General features: G+C 49.0%; 1 protein-coding gene across 1 annotated transcript in view; it reads left to right on the top strand.

The window, feature by feature from the left end:
* Itga9 (integrin, alpha 9) overlaps window positions 1-17,976 on the top strand; it is a 77,073-nt gene that overhangs the window by 45,405 nt on the left and 13,692 nt on the right. Inside the window, exons 14-18 of the mRNA XM_013030332.1 lie at window positions 6,230-6,380; window positions 15,248-15,334; window positions 16,093-16,172; window positions 17,375-17,464; window positions 17,669-17,777. Coding sequence (XP_012885786.1) covers window positions 6,230-6,380; window positions 15,248-15,334; window positions 16,093-16,172; window positions 17,375-17,464; window positions 17,669-17,777 — 517 coding nt within the window. The remainder of the gene's footprint in view (window positions 1-6,229; window positions 6,381-15,247; window positions 15,335-16,092; window positions 16,173-17,374; window positions 17,465-17,668; window positions 17,778-17,976) is intronic.

The raw sequence follows: 17,976 nt of genomic DNA, 5'->3' as shown, positions 1-17,976 counted from the left end.
GGGCTGCATGATGGACATGGAGTCTCTTCCATCAGAAACCCAGAAACCAGGCAGAACTGCTCTAGGCCCAGCCCCAGTGGCTGTCTGCCTAGTGACTCAGGAGGCTGAGATCCAAGGACCATGGTCTGAAGTCAGCACAGGCAGACAAATTGAGGAGGTTCTTATCTCTGAGGGCAAAAGCCAAAGGTGATGGTGTGGCTCAAGTGGTAAACATCTTCCCTGAGCAAAAAAAATAAATAAAGCCAGGAAAAAGTGCAAGTCCATAAATTCAAACCCCAATAACAACACAAGGGAGAGAGAAAAGAGAGAATGCTTTATTTCCTTTATCTCTCGTAGAGCATACATCATTTCACAAGAGAAAGGATGCCCAGGTGGGAAAATTTTGTATATTTTGTATATTTTGCTGCTATCTTTGGTATATTTTGTTATCTTTTCTTGCCTGTGACATTCATATGTGTATGAGAGAAAGAGAATACATGCTCTCTTGTGTATGCACAAACATACACACACACATATTGGAACTTGAAGTTTGAGCACTGTCTTTTAGCTTTTTCCCTCAAGGCTAGTGCTCTAACCACTTGAACCACACCCACACTTCCACTTTTCCCTGGTTCATTGATGATCAGAGGACATTGCTGCCTGGACTGGCTTTAAACCATGATCCTCAGATCCCAGCCACCAGAGTAGCTGGGATGACAGGCGTGGGCCCCGGTGCCTGGCCTTCTGGCTGATGTTTGGGTTGGTGGCTGGGGACATTGTGGCCATCTTGGACAGTCCCCATGGGAGGCCCTGGGGCCTTCCTGATGCGAGTTCTGGCACTGGGTTGGTGGGGACACTGTGGCCATCATCAGTCCCTATGAGAGGCCCGGGGGCCTTCCTGATGCGAGTTTTGGCCAGTTGTCCAGCTGGCGGGCTCCTGACTGGCTGAGTGTAGCCCTGATGCAGGCGGGGGCGGGGAACAGCCCCACATCCTCCAACACCCCCCAGTGTGGTGAGGTCAGGCCTAGCGCAGAGCCTGGGGGACATTCCTCTGCACCCCTCCCCACCCGGGAGGCCCTGTCCCACATCCAGTGGTTCCTGCCACGCCAGTGATGCATTCCAGATGGCCCCAGCCCCAAGCCCAGCCCCGAGCCATCCTGAATTCCTCTCCCAGGGACCGGGGAGGGAGGCTGAGCACCCAGAGGGACGGAACCACTTGGCTGTGCTTTGCAGAGGAAGATGACCATGGCTGTTCATGAGCCTCTGCTGGGCCAGGTCACAGGGACATCGGCATATGCTCACATGTTTACTCCATGTCTATCTGAACTTACACATGCGTAAACAAATTTACATGGTCATGTTCATTTTATGATGTACAATATGTACTATAATATTTGCATGTGTATTTCTTTCTGTATAGATATATAAATATGCTCATATATAGTAAACATATATTTATAAGCAGTGAATAATAAATATGTTTATATATTATATAGTTACATGTAAATTAAATATGTAAAATATATTTATGTTATGTAAATATAGCAATATATTTACATATACATATGTAATATAAATATAATCTATACTGTAATATAAAAATGACATGTATAAGTACACAGTATATACTATATAGTATAAATTTGTAAATACGTACATTTTTGTGTACATTTATTTATATGTGTCTAACACAATGTATATAACATATACGATATTACATATCTAAATATACATATTATCTATTTATAAGTGTATATTATGTATTTATATATTTTTCTAGTACTAGGACTTGAATTCAGGGCCTGGGCACTGTCCGTTAGCTTTTTTACTCAGGGCGGGCTCTCTACCACCTGAGCCTCCATTTCTGGCTTTTCAGACTTCCCTGCTTGAGCTGGCTTTGAACTGAGATCCTTAGATTGCCGCCTCCAGCTAGGATTAAGGCGTGGGCCACTGGCAGCTGGTGACATGCTATTCTTTTTTTTTTCTTTTCTTGTAATTTTTATTTGAAAATGCTGTTCTTAAGTGCTGTGCACTTAACTGCAAGTATCTGAATCTTGATAGGGAGAACCCTCCTTCCACCCCATTCTCCTTCGTACATTCCATTCTTTTTCTCTCACTTTAGACCCCAGTAGAGAAATCAGTACAGGGGAGGAGGAAGAGGTTCTGCCGCCATCTCGGTGGATTTTCAAACTAGAGATTCAATCCCAGAAACCCCTTTCTCTGATGTCCTGCGAACATGAATCGAGGTGTCTTACAGAGAGGCACTTCCCATCTCCAACTGCGGCTCAGACCTTTTTGGGGCCTGTGCCCAGTAACTGGAAAAGAAAGAATCTGTGTGTGTGTGTGTGTGTGTCTGTGTCTGTGTGTCTGTGTGTGTACGTACACATGTGCCAGTGCTGGGGCTTGAACTCAGGGAGCCATGCTCTTGCTCTGTGTTTACACGAAAGACTGGTGCTCTACCACTTGAGCCACAGCTCCACTTCTGGCTTTTTGCTGGTGCACTTGCATGTAAGAGTCTCATGTGCTTTTCCTGCCTGTGCAGAGTTCAATTCGCCATCCTCAGATCTCAGCCTCCTGACTAGCTAGGGTGACCCCCGTGAGCTGCCGGTACCGGACCCTTCCAGCACATCTCACCTTGGCGGTGTACTTCCTGGGGTTCACTCACCAGCCTGCATGCAGGAGCAGGAAGTCTCCACTCACTGTTCTGGCATGTTTCTTGTTCCTTCATTGCGATCAGTTTATTTTTTTATGTTTACTTTTTGGTCTGAGACCCAGACTCAAGCTCGGTATCTGAAACTTGCTTTGGCTCATAGACTGGAGCTCTACAGCCTGAGCCACGCCTCCAACCCCAAGTTCATTTGGAACTTTGGCTCATGTTCTCTCCCTGGAAGACATGGATGAGTAACTGGGTCCTAGGATGTGCTCATGTGTTTGCTCGTTTGAAAGTCTAAAAATGGAAACGTTTTGGTAGTTGTCAACTAAAGTGCCAAGAAACGATTTCTTAAGAGATTGTGTCCCAGACATCTGACCTCGCCCCGATGGCCTCCACAAATCTCAAGGAAAACTGTGAAGATCAAAAACAAGCATCTCAGCTGGGCACCGGTGGTTCACGCCTATCATCCCAGCTTCTCAGGAGGCTGAGATCTGAGGATCAAGGTTCAAAACCAGCCAGGGCAGTGAGACTCTTATCTCCAATGAACCCCTCAAAAACAGGAAATGGTACTGTGGCGCAAAGTGGTAAAGCACTCACCTTGAGCACAGAGAGGCTCAGGGACGGCCCCCCGGGGCCCCAGGCGCTAGCCCCATGCCTGACAAAAGACAAAAAAGTGCTAAAATATCAAATTTACAGAAAACTTACATTTGTATCTTTTTTTTTTAACCAGTTCTTGGGCTTGAACTCAGGGCCTGGGTGCTGTCCCTGAGCTTCTTTTGCTCATGGCTGGTGCTCTACCTCTTGAGCCACAGAACTATATCTGGCTTTTTCTGTGTATGTGGTGCTGAGGAATCAAACCCAGGTTTCATGCATGCTAGGCGGGCACTCTACCACTGAGCCACCTTCCCAGTCCTACAATTTGTATCTTATACTGACTATTCTACACATTTCTTTGTTTTTAAAAACAATTTTTATGGTATTACAAAGGTGATGTACAGAGGGGTTTCGTTTCCATAAGTCAAGAAGAGTGTCTTCATTTCTTCTTGGACAATGTCCCCCTTCCCGTATGTGTGTGTGTGTATATATACATGTATATGTTATATATGTGTGTATACACATATACATACATACAAGCACACCGAAGAGTTCATGTATAAAGCAATGTGGCCTGCTTCAAAGGCTTCCCCAGAAAATTGGAGTTAATGGGAAAGTTTATCAGAGAATCAGATCCCCTGGAAATTAAAGGAAATTGTCCTTCAATAAATAAATAAGCACCCATGGAATGTCTGGCACACGAAACTGTGGCCTGATTGTTCGAGAATTTTGGCACAGCCATCCATGTGGAGTCCTTTTCTTTCTTCATGCTGTCAAAAGACTTTTCATGCCAAAGCCCTTCGCCACCCCATGGAGTCTTGTCATCTAAGGGCTCCAATGGTCTCCATCCCAAACAGAGCTCACTGCTCTTACGCCCTACCTGAGGACTTGCATGAAGTATGTTCTCTTCTCTGGGGCTCAACTTTCTTTTTTGTTTGTTTTGTTTTGTTTTTTGATTAGTTGTGGGGCTTGAACTCAGGGCCTGGGTGCTCTTCCTGAGTTTTTCCACGCCACCACTTGAGCCACAGCACCACTTCTGGTTTTCTGGTGGTTCATTGGAGATAAGGCTGTCACAGACTTTCCTGCCCAAGGCTGGCTTTGAACTGCGATCCTAAGATCTCAGCCTCCTGTGTAGGTGGGATGACAGGCGTGAGCCACCGGCACCCGGCAAGACCTGAAGAGCTGATGAGAACAACGGGGTATCTCCTGATAGGTCTCTTTTTCCCCAGTCCTTACAGGACTGCCGAAGGGCCTAGACATGACAGGCTAGAACTAGGAAATGTGTGTGATGGCGGACAAGAAGGAGCATTTTGGGCACAGATGCCCCGGGCACCCAACCCCAGCACAGCCCACGGCCAGCCACCTTACCCACATTGTATCCTTCATGTCTTTTAAAAATGGGTGCCATTAATCATGCCTACAATTCCAGCTGCTCAGGAGACTGTACTCTTAAGGACAGCTGATCGAATCCAGCCTGAGGAGAAAGCCTGTGAAACTCTTACCTCCAGTGAATGATAAAAAAGCCTGAAGTGGAGCTGTGGCTCAAATGGTAGAGCACCAGCCTGGAGCATAAAAGATCAGAGACAATGAGCTGGCCCAAAGTTCAACGCCCCACACACACACATGCAGACGTGCATGTGCATGCACACACACACACACACACACACACACACACAGGAACCCTGACATTAATACCCTGACCCACTGTGAGATTTCAGGAAGACATGTTTGACAGGACTCAGGCCCAGGCTGGCAAATTAGATTTTCATTTCACTTCTAAGAATAACTTCGGGAAGCAAAGATGGACTATTTTGGTCATGGGTTTAGAGCTTTCGAAAACACAGGAGTGACAGCTTCAAGGCTTCCTTGCAGCCTGGAGTTCACGCTGTACCCCGGACAGGTACCTGGCTTCCCTTCATCCCCGAAACACGTTTGAGGAAGGGGCATTGATTCATAATTAAATGTCAAGAGGTTTGCATTACAGGGGCTGGAATAAGTCAAAACGTCTGGTGTGTGACCCCTTGGCATTTGCAGATGAGGGGAATCGACTGGTACAGAGCACAACAGTAGAATTACCCCCGCCACGGTGCTGAATTTCCCTCTGTTCCCTCAGCTGAATATTCTACCCTCCTAACTGTGGTCGCTGTGAGGTGACCAGTTGAGTGTAGTTCCTTCTTGAGCTAAAGCTGGGTTAGTGCTGTCTCATAACTCCAGGTCTGTCTATGACTCCTTTAATCTTACAAAAGCAAACGAGGACAGAAATAACCCGTCCATTGTTTAAGTCGAAGAAGGCCAACAATAATAAATAATTGCCACAATGGCTTGAGGTCAGGGTCCCTTCATGTACTGGAGACCGCTCAAGAATGCAGAGTTCTCCGAGTTCATTTTTCACATCTTGTTTGCATCCTCAGACCGCTCGCCTCCAAAGCCAGGCCCTCTGAGTTCTTGTTGTACATGTTATTCTTGTGGACACGCCAGACCCGAGAGAGAGAGTGAGGCTTCTCCTCATGGATGGCGAAGGATGATTCTTTCCCCAAAATGTGTATGCTAAAGTACTACAGCCTACTGAGAGACTGAGTACTCGTTGTTGTTGGTCAGGGGGCTTGAACTCTGGGCGCTGTCCCTCAGCTCTTCAGCTCAAGGCTAGCACTCTACCACTTGAGCCACAGCGCCACTTCTGGAATTTTTTGCTGGTTCATTGGCAATAAGAGTCTCCTAGACTTCTCGACCTGGGCTGAATTTGAACCTCAATCCTCAGATCTCAGCCTCCTGAATAGCTGGGGTGACAGGCATGAGCCACCAACGCCCAAGACCTGAGTTTGAAATGAACTAGCAAAGGCCCATGGGACCCGTTGCCCTGACACTTGGCTGGTGAATGGGATTCTGGGACTTGTAGTCCTGACTCTTAATTCCCGCCTACCACTTCCAAGCATTCTCCATGCCTGTGTTATCCCAGGGCGGGTTTCAGGCTGTTCACTGCTGTTGCTTTTGTTTCTATTGTAGTGTGGATGAAACAACTCCATATCTAGCTCTAGGGGCAGTGAAGAATATCTCTGTCAACATCTCCATCTCCAACCTGGGGGACGACGCCTACGATGCCAGCGTGTCCTTCAATGTCTCCCGGGAGCTCTTCTTCATCAACATGTGGCAGACGGTAAGCGGCCTGCCCTGGAGGCAGATTTGGTCCATCTGGCACAGCCAGTTCAGCTTTCTGAGAGGGCGCCCTCAGCTGCGACGGTCCTCACAGAAACCTCAGCAGATAGAATTCCCTCTCCACTTGGACAGTATGCTAGTATAGTCATATGCTATACAAGCAGTATACCTTGGAGAATGCCTGTATTATATGTCGCCTCGTGCGCATGTGCATGTGTGTGTGTGTGTGTGTGTGTGTGTGTATCTGTGTGCACGCGCATGTGTGTGTGTGCTGGTACTGGTACTTGAACTCAGGGCCTCATACTCTCATTTGAGCATTTCTTTTTTTTTAATTTTTTAAAATTATTACACATGATTACCTATCATTATACGTGCTTTGAACCAAAAGCAACCAATAAATAATAAATGGAATATAAATATAATTTACAACATTATAATGTGATAAATATAATGGAAATAATAGATGGTATACAATATAAATACGTATAAAATAAGAGAAATTCCAAAATCTCCAATTTAAAAATATTTTGAATTGTTATCATCGAGGTGATGGACAGAGGGGTGACAGTTCTATAAGTCAGGAAATGAGCACGTTTCCTTTTGAACCATGTCCCCCTTCCCTCGCTGTCTTCTGTTTTTCCCTCCTGTCCTTCAGTCTCTACATCGTGTCCAGTGAGGACCACGGCTGCCTCTGTTCACCCTCTGTCCTCTATTTCTGTGCCCCCCCAAAGACAGACAAATGAACAAACAAGACAAAAAACAAAAAGGAAAAAAAAGTTGTTTCCATTTCCGGAGTTCATTTCGATAACTATTTTGTCCAATCGATCGGATATACATAGGCATTGTGCCTTTCTGTTCCTCTCCTAAGTCACTTGAGTTTTTCATTCAAGATTGACACTCTACCGCACTGCCACTTCAGGCTTTTTGCTGGTTAATTGGAGATAAGAGTCTCATGAAGTTTTCTGCTCAGGCTGAGTTTGAACCACAGTCTTCAGATCTCAGCCTCATGAGTAGCTGGGAGGTCAGGCGTGAGCCACTGGTGCCCAGCTTACACTGTCCCTTGTGTCTTTTCTCCCTGTAGCTTTTCATCTGGACCTTTCTTTGAGTAGGTGCATTTGTACATTTCCAGCATGTGTACATTCTAGAAAGTTTCAATTATACCTGTAACCCTAGCTTAAGAGTCTGAGATCTGGGGGACAACACGGAAGGGTGACATAGATCAAGGTGCGCTATACTCGTAACATGATTTACACAGTTGTTCCCTCCTCAGCTGGTGTAATGAAGTAAAAATAAATTAAGATTTTTTTAAAATAAGGCTGAAGCTGGGCGCCAGTGGCTCACACCTGTCATCCTAGCTACTTAGGAGGCTGAGATCTGAAGATCACAGTTCGAAGCCAGCCCAGGCAGGAAACTCCATGAGACTCTTATCTCCAATAAACCCCTAGAAAGCCAAAAGTGGTGCTGTGGCTCAAGTGGTAGAGCACCAACCTTGAGCTGAAGAGCTGAGGGACAGTGCCCAGGCCCAGAGTTCAAGTCCCATGACCCACAAAAAAAAAAAAAAAAGAACTTGTCAGAAGAACAACTCTTTATTTGACTGGGCCTCCACCACTTGAGCCACACCTTCAGTTCCTAGAAAACACAATTCTTTTCGCAGAATATGGCTGAAGCTAAAATAGCTTCTTGTCAAATGGAGGCTACCCCAGACAAAGCAGTGTTTATGTCGAGCCGCAACTTTGACAGACTCCTCCCTGAGGATTCTGGGAAGCCAGGGTGATAGAGGAAGAGACCCATGTCTCCATTTCTTTGTGTGACAGGGCCTAATGTGGGAGATGTGACAGCAGAATTATCAGAGAAGTTCAAAGGCATTCCCTTTATTATTTTAAGCAGAGTATGTATTTTTTGAAAGGATAAGCCATGAAAGGAAAATTAGCCAGATTCTCCATCAAAGAGAGGGAAGTCCTGGGCATTACCTTTCCCAGAGTCTCCCGTCTCAAAATTCAAGATGGCACCAGGTGATAAAAACTGACCCACTTCCTGATCTGAATAGGGAGAGAGAGAAAGAAGAAGAAGGATTTGCACAGTAAAGTGTTTGTGTAATGTTTTATTTGTGGGAGTGCCTGGCTTGAACCCACACCGGAGATTTCCCTCCCCCGCCCCATATATAGGGGGAACACAAGGCGCCCAGTGTGTTGGGAAATCTGGGGAAATCACACATTTGCAGGTAGACACACCTCATCCTTCAGGATCTCAGCGGATGACCGACAGCCTGCCTCCACCCCGGCCGCTCGCCCCTGCCAGGGCACACACCAAGTCTCCATTGTGCTCCACTCTCCCATGTCTCTAGTTAATAACTGGGCAAGATGCTTCTAGACTTTTTGGCTGAGCCATTAAGATGATGGATTGAACTTACCGCTTGCCCTGGTTAAGCAAGCCCTGAGGGGAGACATTAATACTCAGAAAACAATGTTTTTCCCACCCCTTTCCTGTCCCCGACCTGCACCCCTAGGCCCGGACGACTTTACCTTGAACTTCCTGCATCTCGACAGGTAGAAAACCTTACTTGGCTCCGTTCCCAGTGGAGGGAAGTTTCTAGAATAACAATCAGCTCCTGATCTTCCATTTGGGGACTGTCAAAAGTAAATCCCCTGTCTTTATTTCTATTTTATTGATATTATTTTCTTGTGCTGGTAACTGGGCCTTTGGCACTCAGGGCCTGAGCACTGCCCCCTTAGCTTTTTTGCTTCAGGCTGATGCACTACCACTTGAGCCACACCTCCACTTCCACCTTTTCACTGGGTAACTGGCCCGGGCTGGCTTCGAACTGTGATCCTGCAATCTCAGCCTCTTGAGCCACTGGCACCAGGCCCAGCCCTGAGCATTTTGAATTGTTTCTCTGTCGCTGAGGGCACTGGAGAAGGCAGAGCCGAGCAGGTTCGCTGGCTGTATTCTTAGCAGGCAGGCAGCTTTGCATGGTAGCCAGCCCGGGGTAGAAGGTTCTGGTAAGAAACTCAAGTGATTATTTCTAATCACAGCCGCCACCTGGGCCTCGCATTGGCCGGCTGGGTTTGGCTCTCGCCTCATGAAAAGCTCTGTTTGTATATTCACCACGTCGGGAAAGAGGGGAGCGCTTGGCTTTGGAAACATCAACAGAGCAAAAGCTGTGCTTTGCCACCTGGGTGGATGGAGAGAGCCGGCAGAGGGCGAGGGGAATTTAGAACACGCACATTCAGACCCCTGGTTGTTTTTCCTTCCCCTCCACTGACTTACTACAAGAGAGCAATTGAACAATTTCCTCTCTTAAGGGCACATAAGGAGTCTTGGTTTTAATTTTTTTTTTTCACAGCACATGACAGCATCTCTAATGAAAGAATAAAAGAAAGAAAGCTGGCCAGGCACTGGTGGCTCAGGCCCGTCATCCCAGCTACTCAGGAGGCTGAGATCTGAGGATCACAGTTCAAAGCCAGCCCTGGGCAGGAAAGTCCATAAGACTCTTATCTCCAAGGAACCACCAGAAAACTGGAAGTGGCGCTGTAGCTCAAGTGGTAGAGTGCTTGTCTTGCGCTGAAGAGCTGAGGGGCAGCACCCAGGTCCAGAGTTTAAAACCCACTGGCAAGGAGAAGGGGAAAAAAAAGCAGCCTCACAGGCTTTCCTGCTCAGGCTGGCTTTGAACTGCAATCTAGCTCTCAGCCTCCTGAGCAAATTGGGATGACAGGTGTGAGCCTCGTAGCCCAGGGAGGATGTCCCCCCCTCCCCATAATGATCTTAAAACATTAAAATCCGATGGGGGGAAGCAAGGCTCAGCAGAGCAGGGCTGGCCTATGTGGACAGCCAGACTCCCTGGCCTGGGCGCATCCTCTCTGCATGGTAATGAGTCTTCGTGTCCAGTGCTCGCCAGGACGGCCGGGTGGCTGGGTTCTCCCCATGAATTGGGCCTTTCTCGTGACATCACGTCTCCTGCTCTGTGTGTGCGCGCGGGGCTGTGAAGGCAGGAAGCGTGGTGGATCCTCTGGGGCAGATGCCATCTCTCTGAACAAGGTGCCCTTCAAGTGCTACAAAAGCCTTGGCCTCGAGGCCAAGACCCATGCCAGGCTCCCTCCATGCCCACCGGTGCTGCCCGGGCCAGATCCGGAACTGCGGCCGCCTCCCAGCACCCATCTTCCTCTCTCAGGAAGATGACCTCTCACTCCGTGATAATGCCAGCCTGCCATCCCAGCCGCTCAGGAGTCTGAGATGGGAGGGTCACAGTTCAAAGCCAGCCTCGGGACGGAAAAAACAACCAGGGAGACTCTTTATATCCAGTGATGCACCAAAAGGCCAGAAATGGAGGTGCAGCTCAAGTAGTAGCAACGATCATCCTTAAGCAATAATAATGATAATAATAATAATAATAACAATAATAATAATAAGCTAAGGGACAGCAATCCAGGCTCTGAGTTCAAGCCCCAAAACCAACATAAAAGAGAGAGAGCTTTCCAAATTGCACCTGAGTGAATTCTCCCTCACTGCTCACTGGGAGAAAAGAATATTCTAGTGTGTGGAGGGAGGGGCAAACTGGGGTGGGCCAGTTTTCCAGAGTCACCCCTGGTTCTCTTCCCAATGGGGATTTAGGGACGCACCAGTAGGAAATGTTAACGCCTGTTAGGCCTGTTAGGGCTGGGGGCCGGGCTTCTCCACCCATCAGATGGGCTGAACGTATCCTTAGAGATCAGGACAGGCTGTGTGAACACAGAAAGGGGCGGTCAAGATGGGGGTAGGGTCCCCGAAACCAAGGCCCTAACTCCTCTTCCACAAAACCTCTCTCCTGGCTCTTTTGTTTTTTAATTTTTTCTCCAGGTCTGGGGCTTGAACTCAGGGTCTGAGCTTTTTTTCTTGCCCAAGGCTTGGGGCTCTACCTTTTGAACCATACCTGCACTTGTGGCTTTGGGGGTGCTTAACTGGAGATGAGAGTCTTGGACTTTTCTGCTCAGGCTAGCTTCAAACCGTGATCCTCAGGACTCATCCCCCGCAGAGCCAGAACCCCAGGCCTAGCGAGATTTGGTACAGACCTCTTCGTCTCTTTCTCTCCTTGTTCTCACTCTGGGTCAGAAAACTTTTGAGTGTGGAGGTGTCTAAAAACTTAGAATATCTGAAGTATGCCATTCAAGAAACTGTTAGCTAACTAAATAAAAAAAAGGAATCCAGGTTAAAAAAAAAAAGACAAATAAGGGTTCATTTTACTTTCATCGCAAGTTCTTGCTGCTCCTAAAATGATTTATAGTCATTTTTTAAACATCTGAACACAGTTAAGGGTATTTCAAATAAAGGAATAAATGTGCTTCGACAATTCTCAAATATTGACACGGGAGCAGATGTCAACATGCCCCTTTCCGCCTGGAGAATACTGTGTTTGCCTTCGGCCCTTTCTTCTCGTTTGCAGTACCCTCCACTATACTCTGAAGGTTTAGGGACAGTAAATAAAGCTGAGGGCCATTTTTTTGGCAGCTGTCTTCTAGATTGGCATGTGGGGTGTGTATGTGTGTGTGTGTGTGTGTGTGTGTGTGTGTGTGTGTGTGTGTGTGTGTGTGTTGGGCCTGGGGCTTGAACTCTGGGCCCCGACGCTGTCCCTCAGCTCTTCAGCTCAAGGCATGAGCTCTACCACGTGAACCATGTTGGGTTTTCTGGTGGTTCATTGGCAATGAGAGTCTCATGGACTTTCCTGCTCGGGCTGGCTTTGAACCGCGATCCTCAGAGCTCAGCCTCCTGAGCAGCTGGGGTACCAGGCATGCGCCCCTGGGGTGGGATGGGGGAGGCTTCCGTTGTTAGATGTTCATAGGACCTTTCCTCTCACCTGGGAGTGTTGCACAAGTGTAAAGTGTGATGCAAATGCTTCCCTGGTGACATCGGTGGTCTGGCCGCCACTTTGCCCATCAGGAGACTGAGGTTTGGAGCCAGCTTGGGCTGAAAAGTCCACCCCACGCTTAGATCCACACTAACCAGCAAAAAGACGAGAGTGGAAGCATGGCTTGAGTGGTAGAGCGCCAGCCTTGTGCACAAAAGCCCAGCAAGTACCAACACATGCTCATAGATGCTGACCCCCCCCCATTCCCACCGCAGCCCTTATCCAGAACATTCCAGATGAAAACGGCTGCCTTCCACTCCCCAAGGCCATGGAAAGCCAGTTCATAGAGCCGTGGAGAACAGAGAATCAGAGATACCGGTTCTCTGCTCGAGGGGCAGAGAGCCGGCTGCGAGACAGAGGAAGCGGGGCGGGAGTGGGAGGTGTTTATTCTCAGAGTTGTGGGGTTGGGCAGGAAATCTACGCTCTGTGCCAAGGAAAACCTCGTCGTTCTTTTTTCCAAAGGCCTGGCTGAGGTTGCTGCAAGAGGCGGCTGTGGGGGGACTCACGGGGAGAGTTACAGCCTGGGCTGAGCACGGGGACCCGGGACATGGCTCTGCCTTCCCATCAGCAGATTATATTAATGGATGGATTTGTGTGTGCCAGTCCCGGGGCTTGAACTCGGGGCCTGGATGCCCTCCCTGAGCTCCTTTTGCTCCAGGCTGGCGCTCTATCACTTGAGCCACAGCGCCACCTCCAGTTTTTGGTGGTGGTTTATTGGAGATGAGAGTCGTCTCATGGACTTTCCTGCCCAGGGCTGGCTATGAACTGTGATCCTCAGATCTCAGCGTCCTGAGTAGCTAGGATGACAGGCGTAAGCCCCCAGCAATTCTACAAACTGTAGATCTGTCTCATGCTTTGAAATACCACCCTTTATTTTTTAAATTTGTTTTGCCAGTCCTGGGGCTTGAACTCAGTGCCTGGGCACTGTCCCTGAGCTTCTTTTGCTCAAGGCTAGCATGCTACCACTTGAGCCACAACACCACTTCTGGCTTTTTCTGTGTCTGTGGTACTGAGGAATCGAACCCAGGGCTTCATGCATGCTAGGCGAGCACTCTACCACTAAGCCACCTGCCCAGTCCCAGAACACCACTCTTTAAAAGCCTTTCTGCCCACTCCTCCCTCCCCCTTCCCCTTCCTGTGAGCCAGGTACACAGCCCATACAAGGGTCCATTCAGATTCAGATCATGAACAGCCATTTTGGCAAGTTTTCAGAAGCCTGCCTCCCTTTAGGGGGCTGTTGTTCAGGCTGTGGGGTACACCCGGCCATGTGGGGTGGGATGAACCTAGCCAGCCACACATGGAGGAACAGGTGCATACAGTTTGTCTGAAATGCTCAGGACCTAGAGGAACAGTTTCCGGATTTCCAGTCACTTCAAGGTTCACGGCCGGCCCCTGTCAAATGCATGCCCCTTTCATCCCCCTCCTGCGGTTTAGCACATCTGGGGCCCTCTTTCTTTTTCATGGTTGTGGGGCTTGAACTCAGGGCCTGACCACTGTCCCCAAGCTTTTACGCAAGCCCAGCATTCTATGATTCTAGCTTAGCAGGGAGGCTGAGACATGAAGATCATGGTTCAAAACCAGCCCAGGAAGAAAAAAAAAATAAAGCCACCAGACTCATCTCCAATGAACCAAAAGTAAAAAAATCAAAAAGCGGAGAAGCAGAGCTGTGGCCCCAACGCTAGAGTCTTAGCTTCGCCTGAAAAAACCAAGCAAGAATGCAAGGCCCTGAGTTCAAGCCCCAGGACCAGCACCAAAAAACAAGCCTGCAACAAAAAAAAAAATCAAGAACTGGTGGCTCGGACCTACAGTCCTAGCCACAAAGGACACCAAGATCTGAGGATCGCTGTTCGAAGTCAGCCCAGGGCAGGAAGGTCCATGAGACTCCTCTCCCTTTAACCACCAAAAAACAGCCACAAGCAGAGCAACAGCTCAAGAGGTAGAGCCTCAGGCTTGAGTGAAGCACTAAGGGACAGCGCCCAGGCCCCATGTTCAAGCTGCACCCCACAATCCACAAAATCAATAGATAAATAAATCTGTTCATCCTGAAAGGCCTAAAATGGGGCCTGCTGCACAATTGGGAGTTCAGTGTGGGAGGCTTAGGTCGTAGAGCACCAGCCGGTGAGCTAAAGTATCAGATACTTGGACAAAATAGATAGATAGATTGATAGATAGAGTTCAATTAAGAGTCTCTCCCCTCCCTGTTTCCTGGGAGCTGGCAGCCTTCTTCGCAAAGTGGACAGAGAGGATAATTAAATGGACCCAGCCTTAAGTGAATTGAAATCAATATGAGTGAATTAAAATCAACTAAAGTGGTGAAGCCAGGTTGGCTGGCATTCCATGTTTCTTGGGTTGAATTTTCTTTTTATTGTTTTTGGTCTTTTGTTTGTCAGTCATGAGGCTTGAACTCGGGGCCTCACGCTCTTGCCCAGCTTTTACCCTTCGGCTGGGCACCCTGCCCCTTGAGTCGTACCCCCTTCCAGCTTTCTGCTGGCTTGCTGGAGATAAGAATCCAGCTGGATTGTTCTGCTGGAGCTGTGAGATGCGTCCAGCCTCCAATTCAGTTCCCTTCCTCAGCAGCTGGGATTACAGGGGTGTGCTGCCAGCACCCTACCAGCTAGCCAGGTCTCCTTCTTTTTCTGCAAGATCTTGAAAGGCGGAATGAAGGAGTGGCCCTCTAGACAGTGGTCCCGAAGGAAAATTGGGCGGCCTTTCTATCCAGGCCTTAGGGGATTTCCAGTCACCCAGTGTGGACCAAGCAACAGCATCAGTTTGATTCATAGTGGTTTTATCCTCCATGCTTGCCCATGGAAAAAGATGGGCGGTCAGAGGAGAAGGCGGGGGATTTGTCAGGGGAAAAACAGCAGCAACAGCACATCTCCTGGGTTCCTCAGCTGACAACCGCCCCACCCCCAAAAGAAACGATTCCCCCCTTCCCCCCCCCACACACACACCCCGACCACGTGGCCAACACGGTGCTGCTTCTCTTCCAGGAAGCCTCAGGCACTTCCTGCGAGCTCCTGGCATCCGACTTTCTCAAGTGCAGTGTGGGATTTCCGTTCATGAGGTCTGCGTCCAAGGTAAGTAGCAGGAGCAGGTGCTTGGGCCCCACTCACCCACCGGCGCTCAGCTCTGCACCGTCTCCCCTGATTCTCCCCAACAGCCCCCAAGGTCTGTGGCAGCACTGCCGTCATCTTTTCCTTTCCTTTTTTTTTTTTGTCAGCCCTAGGTCTTGAACTCGGGGCCTGGGTGCTGTCCCTGAGCCTCTTTGGTGCTCAAGGCTGGCTCTCTACCACTGGAGCCACAGCACCACTTCTGGTTTTCTGGTGGTTTATTGGAGATGAGAGTCTCGTGGCCTTTCCTGCCTGGCTGGCCTTGAACCGCAATCCTCAGATCTCTGCCTCCTGTATAGCTAGGATGATGGGCGTGAGCCACCAGGACCTCCTAGGGTATCTAACTAACTTGGCCCGAGCTGGCCTCTACCCTCCATCCTCCTGTCTGCCAGTCATCTCTTCTTTCCTTCAAGGACACTAATTGAATCATAAGAAGCGCACAACTTAATCTCAACCCAATTACCTCACAAACACGCTGCCTCCAGATTGCTTTAGCTGGGAGTTAGTTAGCACTTCAAGTCATCTATTTGTGGGAGTCAGAAACTTCCCGTTAACCAGTGCCAATGGCTCTGTATGGATGCACAATAAATAGAGTTAATTAAGTAAATAAATAAATAACAGCTTCCAGAAGTTAGAAGTAGCAGAACATTATAGCTCTTGGAGGATGGAGTGCTTGTGGGAGCCAAATACCATTTTCTTTTCCTTTCCTTTTCCTTTTTCTGTAGTATGAGTTCAGCATGATCTTTGACACTAGCCACCTGTCTGGGGACGAGGACATACTCCGCTTCATTGTGACTGCGCAGAGGTAAGCAGGCAAGGAACAAAGTGACTGGATTTTTGTTGTTGTTGTTGCATTTAAAATAAAAGATTTAAGAGCTGAGTGCTGGTGGCTCACCCCTGTCATCCCAGCCACTCAGGAGGCTGAGATCTGAGGATCGTGGTTCAAAGCCAGGCCTGGCAGGAACAATCCTGAGTCTTGAACTCAAAGCCTGGGTGTTGTCCCTGAGCTTTTATGTGCAAAGCTGGCACTCTGCCACTTGAGCCACAGCATCACTTCCGGTTTTCTGGTGGTTCATCGGAGATGAGAGTCTCACGGACTTTCTTGCCCAGGCTGGCTTTGAACTGAGATCATAAGAGCTCTGCCTCATGCATAGCTGGAGCACCTGGCTCTGTGGCTGCTTCTGTGAGAGGCTGATGTCACCCGATGTACAGAAGACAGACAGATGTCGGGCCTGGGTCAGGGGCGGCAGCCTTGGAGGGTCAGAATCATAGGGTACCATTGTGGAGGACAATAGGAGAGGGAAGGGGAAGAACGCCAGGGTTATTTTAGTATCCGCTCCTCCTCCCTACCAGGCCAGCACACGGGCTCAGTCAGCCAAGGGAGGCCAGGACACTGTGTGGACCCCAAAGATCAGGACCAGCCAGAATCCGAACCTCAGAGCCTCTGGGGGGGGCCTCTTCCCTTCTACCCCAACAAGGCAGATAAACATCCCCACCCCCCCCCACACCTTCTCCCTATCCTCAAACACCCTCTCCTAATCCCAGTTTAGATGGAGTTTGAATAGTCAGTAAGGGGGGATCGGCCTTCCCTCCTCCTCCTCCTCCTCCACCATCTTCCTGCCTACCTAGCTGGGGCCTGCAGAGAGGACTCATGAGACGCATGGAGTCCACTCTCCTGTCCTGGCCCTGTCAGATGTTGGTGTCTGTGCGAGTTAGCTACCCGATCCCAGGCTGAGATTCTGAGGATTGAGGTTCAAAGCCAGCCTGGGAAGGAAAGTCCAAAGAACTACTCAAAAAGCGGCACCCTCTATATGGCTCAAAGTGGTAGAGCACCAGCCTTGAGCACAAAACCTCAGGGGCAGCGCCCAGGCCCTGGGTTCAAGCTCCAATAACCACAATAATAACAATAATTACCTGAGGGACACACAGGGTAGTGTGGAGAATGTCCGGGTGAAGGTCCAGTGCTGGCTGCTGGCTCATGGCCACTCTTCTTCTTGTTGTCCCCAGTGGGAATGTGGAGCGCGCCGACGCCATTCATGACAACACACTCATACTGACAGTGCCGTTGCTGCACGAAGTGGACACCTCCATGACAGGGTGAGTCCTCCAGGACAGGAGGAGTCCGGGAACACGGGGACCTTCCATGGAAGCCACCATCGGAACACGGGGGGCCCTCCCATGGAAGGTTCTGCTTCTGGAATACGAGTGGCTCTCCAGCTCACGTGGTTGATGGGGTTCTGGGGATGGCATGGTACGTCCCCGGCCCACATTGGACATTGACGTCCTTCTGTCCTCTCTCAGGATCGTGTCTCCATCTTCCTTTGTGTACGGGGAGTCTGTGGACAAGTCCAACTTTGTGCAGCTGGAAGACCTGGACTGCCATTTCCAGACCCTCAACATCACCCTCCAGGTATGCCCAGGAGACCAGCTCATGAGGCCCAGCCGATGTGATGATGATGATGATGGTGATGATGATGATGATGATGATGATGATGGTGATGATGGTGATGATGTTGATGATGATGTTGATGATGATGATGATGGTGATGATGATGTTGATGACGATGATGGTGATGATGATGATGATGGTGATGGTGGTGGTGGTGGTG

The sequence above is a fragment of the Dipodomys ordii genome, unplaced genomic scaffold, assembly GCF_000151885.1.
Source record: "Dipodomys ordii isolate 6190 unplaced genomic scaffold, Dord_2.0 Scaffold128, whole genome shotgun sequence".
Classification (NCBI taxonomy): domain Eukaryota; kingdom Metazoa; phylum Chordata; class Mammalia; order Rodentia; family Heteromyidae; genus Dipodomys; species Dipodomys ordii.
This window is presented reverse-complemented; position numbering and strand designations above follow the sequence as displayed.